Genomic DNA, 6,570 nt, shown 5'->3' on the forward strand with positions numbered 1-6,570 from the left:
CCACTATTACATCAATAGCAAACATAGATAAGACAATTAGTTAAAAAAATAAATATTTATTTAAAACAATTCATTGGGGGAAAGATTAGAAAACTGAATGAATCATTACAAAAATAAATAGAAATCATTCAACGGCCGCTTGAACCGAAGCGCTGAGCTTATCGTCAATGAGAGGAGGCCAGCAGATGATCCTGCAGGTAGGTGAGGGACTCGTGGACGTGTGGAGGCAGGTCTTGGCCCAGGTCAGCCTGGGCTCTGGACAGGATGGCCTCTATAGCCTCCTGGACCGCCAACCGTGACAAAGAATCATTCACTGTCTGGATTGGAGCACGACCGTAGCCCCCTCGCTCGGTGACCGCAGAGCGCAGGTGACCTGGAGGTTAAGGGGTCAAAGTGCAAATGGGTTAGGACATGATTTCCCAAACTAAGGGTCGTCTGATTTGAAAATAGGTTTGCGAGAGAAAACGTGCTTGGTTTATAGAACCAGGTTGTCTAACTAGCCACTAGATGTGGTTGTAATAAACAGAGCGGTTTCTGTTTTCTTCCTACAAAATGTGGCTCTATCTTTGAACGGTTTAAGCAACAAAATATTATGACCATCACTGAAAGATAAGACTCTCAGGAAAAACGTGTCTTCCATTTCCCTCTGCAATGCCCACAAGTCTTATTAGAACAGAGTGGACAAGATTCGGCACAAAATCAGACTGGGGAAAAATATATATATATATATATTAGTGTTATTTTCTACACAGAAGATCATACACAATGATTGCCTGGTGATCTTCTGAACTTCCCAAAACCTTTCAGAGACATTTCATTTACTTCAAACCATACTTCCGTCAGACTGAAATACTGTCAAAAGTACTTCAGACTGATTTTGTAATAGACTGTCAGACCCAATAAAAATTTTAAAAAGTACATGGTGGGGTTGCAAATTCTTGAAATATCAAAATGGGGTTGTGGGTCAAAAAGGTTTGGGAACCCCTGGGTTAGGAGGACAAAACTAAGGGGAAAGCCTAAAGAGGCTGTGACCAACTTAAAAGTTAAATAAACTGTTCAGGAATGCTCGTTTTGATGGGTGAATCGTTCATTGACCCACCTTTCATCACTTCCTCATAGCTCAGCAACAACATCCATAGTAGTTGGACCAACTCCTCCCACTTCCTCCAGCTCTCAGCTCCATCCTGAAGAACAACAGAGACGGACTGAGCCTATGCTACATACCTTTGACTTCTCTTAATATTTTAGTAAAGAAATTGGTCCGTGTACTGTTTCTTGAGATGCCATAGAAATGAACGTGACTTCCTTCATCAATTCAAAATCTAGTGCTTGTACTCACCTTAGAGTCAGGTGGGAGGGTGGCGTTGTGCAGTACTAGTACTCACCGTAGGGTCAGGTGGGAGGGTGGCGTTGTGCAGTACTAGTACTCACCGTAGGGTCAGGTGGGAGGGTGGCGTTGTGTAGTACTAGTACTCACCGTAGGGTCAGGTGGGAGGGTGGCGTTGTGCAGTACTGGTACTCACCGTAGGGTCAGGTGGGAGGGTGGCGTTGTGTAGTACTAGTACTCACCGTAGGGTAAGGTGGGAGGGTGGCGTTGTGCAGTACTAGTACTCACCGTAGGGTCAGGTGGGAGGGTGGCGTTGTGCAGTACTAGTACTCACAGTAGGGTCAGGTGGGAGGGTGGCGTTGTGTAGTACTAGTACTCACCGTAGGGTCAGGTGGGAGGGTGGCGTTGTGCAGTACTGGTACTCACCGTAGGGTAAGGTGGGAGGGTGGCGTTGTGCAGTACTAGTACTCACCGTAGGGTCAGGTGGGAGGGTGGCGTTGTGTAGGAAGTGTAGCAGCAGACTCAGAGACATGGGCAGAGGGGTCTTCTGTGGACTTGCATGGTGCAGCAGGTGCTCTATCAGCTTACACCTCAGTAGTCTGCTCTCCAGGGTCTCCAGCATCAGCATCCTAGGCAAGAAAGGAGAGGTGAAGCGTTGATGCTGTCTGTCTCTACACAGCAAGCATAGTCCTCTTGACGCGTCCATTCATCTCAACATCCCCTCCATCCTCAAACCCTGACCTGTGTTGTCTCAGACAGACAGTGCTGATGAGCGTGTGGAAGAGTTCCCCAGAGAGTTTGCTGGAGTTGAGAGCCGGGGAGCGGTCCACCTCCAAGGCAAAGGACAGCATCTTCTGGAGGAGGAACACCATTCTGACACACACAAGGCACATGACACACACACGCATTGGCTGTGTGTACTCTGTTTCTATTCTGAATCCTTCAAACTGACCTGATATGAAAGGTGGGGTGCTATATGTCCAATCTCAAAACAATCAAGTGGTATGGAATGTTGTCATTTTTAACTCACTTTAGATGTTCATCTTTTTCCTTCTGTGTTTTCAACTCAATGTCAGCAGACATGTTGTCTTTGTCCCCTGTTGATTTCACAATAGCAGCAAAGAGCCAATTGATAACATCTCTGATGGGAGGGAGAAGATGTAGAAAATAATTAAACACTAATAAAATTGTCATACAAACCTCAACAAAATGCACACCTGTCTCTCTTCTCAGGAACTGATCAAGACAAATATATATATATATATATTTTTTTTTTATTCTCCTGGACACACAATGCTCACCTGACCTGGGTGAACCGTACATCACATGACAGGGTTGCCTTGGCGATGGAATGGTGGAGATCACGGAAGGAAAGTTTGACCCGGAAGTCATCCTCCATGGTCTGGACGACGTACTGCAGCAGCATACGCACCACCTCACAGCAGAGCCTCCTGCCACGGCTCTAAGGAAGAGGAGAATTGACAGGAAGGTGGTCAGATCAACTATCCTAGTAAAAGCATAATACCCCTGTAAACCTGATGCTTGTGGAAACATTGCTTCCCTCACTGTTCTAATAAAAACTGGGTGTATAATCATAATCAATTGTTAAGGTGCTGAGAGAGGCCTGTCACTGTCATTACCTGTTCAGCAGCCATGACTGACGTCAACAGCTCCCAGTCCCATGGAATAGTGGTCTGATCAGTGTGATTGTGCCTCTGGGTCCTCATGAGGAGAGTATAGGCCTCCAGACAGAGAAAGTCGGGACACTGGGGGTCCAGCAGGATGCCTCTGAGGAGGTGGGTGGTGATGTCGATGGGGGGGAAGAAGCGAGGCTGCAGCAGGTCAGACAGCAGCTGCAGGGTGCCCTCTGGGTAGTTCTCCTCCATGGTGCTGTACACCAGGCTCAAGCTCTGTCTGCACAGAGGCTCTGGGTCACCAAAACCATCATCCTCCTCTTCCTCATCCTCCTGGAGAGGGAGAGAGAGAGAAACAACAGAAGAGTGAGAGAAACCACAGGAAAATGTGGGGAAAATGTCTCTCCTACTTACCAGGTGCTGAACTGGTCCAGCCATCAGCTGCCTCAGTTTCCTGAGCTGGATTGGACACACATAGCGCCTGTCCTCTCTGCTGACCTCCATGTCATTCTCTCCACCCATCTCCTCTCCTTCATTGCCATCCCTCCATGCAGTAGTCATCAAGCCCTCAGCCCCCAAACCAGGCTGGCTGGCCTCAGGAGATCTGGGCCCTGCCTCCACATCCATGTCCTCAGACCGCAGCGACATGGGAGGGTCACTAGGGATACTACTACACATGTACAGGGGGCTATCCATAACCAGGTCTGCCTCAGTCTCATCCACAGGCCAGTCTGGGGACTCCCCAGCTAGGATGACTGTGGACGTAGGGCTGGGGGTCCGGTTGGGCTGGCTCTCATTATTGCTATGAGTTCCTCCCATGCAGGAGCCAGGGGAGTTGGAGCCGGTGGTTAGCTGGGAATTCTGGGGAGCCTGTTGGTCTGTTTCTATGGAAGGAGAGCAGGGACTGAAGATGGTGCAGTTTAAGGCCTGAAGTTGATTTATTTCCTCCAACAGCACTGATCCTGTGCCATTGGTAGGAGAGCAATAGGGGTAGACTGGATCCTGTTTAAGACTGTGTGTACTGGTGGGGTAGTTGTCTGGGTCACTCTGGTTGAGACACACTGTCTGATCATCAGGTAGAGGTGGAGAGAGAGAGCTTTCAAAGGGGATGTGTGTAGGGGAATAACAGGTGTCGTTGTGCCGAGTTTCATGTACACCCCAATCCTCTGAGAACCTGAAAGGGTCTGAGTCTATATCATCAGGGACGTAATAGGGGCTGTCTAGGCTTTGGGGGGAGAGGGAGAGAGTAGCATAGAGTAATGATTGTGGAGACCCTGGTTCTTCCCTTTCCTCTGTCAGAAGAGGTTTGTCCGTTGTAAACATAGACACTTGCTCTTCCAATGCATGCTTTTCTACTTTTCCAGTGCAGCTAGTCAGAGCTTCATTTGGAATGGTTGAGGTTTGGGTCTTGGCCTTGAGGCATTCTGGCTCTTCTTTCCCTTCACACAGTGGTTGAGAAGTTATACCCAAGCACTGTTGTGACTCCCAAGTTATCTGGTAAGAGGAAGACCCTGAGGCTTTTTCCTTCCCTGCTGGCGGTTCAGATTTAGGCACACTTGGTGATTTGACAGGACATTTTGGAATGTCTACATCTGAGCATTTCACAGCGTTCTTGACATCTGGTGGTCGAGTTGAAGATGAATCCCTGAGAGAACTCTGATTGGACTCAAGGATGTCACTTTCTTCTGCTTTTAAAACAGCTTTGTTCTCCAACTCTTGTTCAGTTGGGGAGCAGGACAGAGAATCTGGACTTTTGGTATGTGGTCCTTTGTGTTTTGAAAGTTCCTCAGTCTTTTTCTCTCCCTGAGGTAGTGGACTCACCGGCCCTGGATCTGAGTGATCCGAGAGGTTGTTGTCACTCAAGTCCACCACTTCTACAGGCCCACCTGGGTCCCTCCTCCTGCGCCTCCTTGGTGGTGGTAGTGCCCACCTCCGACCAGTAATGTCAATCACAAACTGAAAGAGACAGGTGAACCACAGTAAATAGAATCTCATTCTAGTTCTATGAGGTAAACATCAACATAAATTAAATATACTTTAAGTGTATGCATTGACTGATATCAGGTTGCTGAATATATATGCCATCGACTGCAGACGCAATTATTTAATATTCTCAATATCATCAACAACAAAAAACATTAACCCTGGCCTGACCAGGTGTGTTTTTGGACAGTCACGTCGTTACGTTATAACGGCTAACTATCTAACGTTAGCTAGCTAGCTGGAACACGATTTGGTCTACTCTCAAACTATTACCAGGTAAACTTGGTTAAGTGGCTACACCACATTGAATATCTTCAACAACAATGTTACGTTAGCTATCGTTTTAAAAATATTGATAAGAAAAGTTAGGTCGGGTCAACAAGTTCAGAAAATGCCAAACTGCCGCTGAGTTGGTGAGTGAAGTGGACCAACCAATGACCGTCTGTCTACAGTATCGCCAGTTTGCGGCACGCGCCACGCCCTCAGCTGGTTTTGCGTTCCATTAACCTACAGATAATTAGCTAGCTGTCAATGCCAACAACTTTTTTCTGAACTACTACATCATTTGGGCCTGCAAGTTACCTACTCTTGTATTTTCACACATGCCAAACATCCCTCTTCTGTTGATGTACGGGTAGCCCTTGCAACTTCACGTGGAACACTTACCGGTGTGTAGGCAGCCAGATTGACCCATCCTCCTCTGATAAATGGTATTGCTTCGGCCTTGTTCTCGGTGTCACTGTAAACACCAACAACTTCAACATCCGAGTCCTCTCCGCTCCCGGAGCTGAGCGAAATTATATCATCCATCTCTAACTTTGAACTTCTCAAATTAGCTAGCCATTTAGCTAGCACTTAGCTAGCTAGTTAGCCAGCGAACCAGCGGGAAGCACTCATGAGTCTGATGGTACGATGGCTATCTAGCGTAACTAAAATACAGCGAGCAAATTCTATCCATTTTATGAAATAGATGCCGTAAATAAAGAGATGATCCAAAATGAGTCACAACATTTATCAAGTAGCCACAGAACAAAGCAAATCAGAAAACTTTTTCGTTTTTGCGGTCACGCGATACTTTAGCTAACGTTACATGGACTTCTTCCGTTTGTGACACCTGCCGCTGCGCTGTGTACGTTACTTATTAAAATTATTTTGATCATATCAGTTTCTAAATAACAGAGATGTCACGCCTACTCAAGTTTCTTTACCATAACTAGCCAATTCTAATTACAAAGTGTAACAGTGATTGAAACCGCATCTAGCTAGCTACATTTTCCATTTCCTTGTTTTGAGCTGGGTCATACTGGAGGAAGATCTACCGCAGTTTAACTGACCCTACACCTACCAGTAGAGGGAGATGCAGGTCATGAATTTGTATTTTATTGTATTTTTATTTAACGAGGGATGGTCATGAACTAGTAAAGTAGAAGGATCGCAAAGAGGAGACCATACATATTCTGTGCCCGGCCACAGGACATAATTTTTCTGTAATGCATGTTTGTGTGGGGAAATTCCCTGCAATACTATGTTTAAATATATATATATAATGCACCACAAATTATGTTATGTAAAGGCCAGTTATGTAAATGTGTGTGTGTGTATGAGACAGCTGTGCAGTTACTGTGA

The 6,570-nt window shown here is 46.3% G+C and overlaps 1 protein-coding gene across 3 annotated transcripts; it reads right to left on the minus strand.

Moving 5' to 3' along the window:
• Positions 1-40: 40 nt before the first annotated feature.
• Positions 41-6,266, minus strand: simc1 (SUMO interacting motifs containing 1). 3 transcript variants are annotated; one of them, XM_029659567.2, is made up of 9 exons: positions 5,611-6,263; positions 3,376-4,917; positions 2,968-3,294; positions 2,629-2,789; positions 2,358-2,468; positions 2,069-2,200; positions 1,800-1,956; positions 1,100-1,184; positions 41-373 (listed from the first exon to the last, which is right to left on the minus strand). In XM_029659567.2, the coding sequence occupies exons 1-9, from the start codon at positions 5,752-5,754 to the stop codon at positions 165-167; spliced, it is 2,868 nt and encodes a 955-aa protein (XP_029515427.1). In that variant the 5' UTR covers positions 5,755-6,263; the 3' UTR covers positions 41-164. The 3 variants fall into 3 exon arrangements, with proteins under 3 accessions (XP_029515427.1, XP_029515426.1, XP_029515428.1); XM_029659566.2 differs by having other exon boundaries at positions 2,968-4,917; XM_029659568.2 differs by lacking the exons at positions 41-373; positions 1,100-1,184; positions 1,800-1,956 and having other exon boundaries at positions 2,112-2,200; positions 2,634-2,789; positions 2,968-4,917; positions 5,611-6,266.
• Between the last annotated feature and the right edge of the window lie 304 nt (positions 6,267-6,570).

Source organism: Oncorhynchus nerka, linkage group LG5, assembly GCF_034236695.1.
Source record: "Oncorhynchus nerka isolate Pitt River linkage group LG5, Oner_Uvic_2.0, whole genome shotgun sequence".
NCBI lineage: Eukaryota > Metazoa > Chordata > Actinopteri > Salmoniformes > Salmonidae > Oncorhynchus > Oncorhynchus nerka.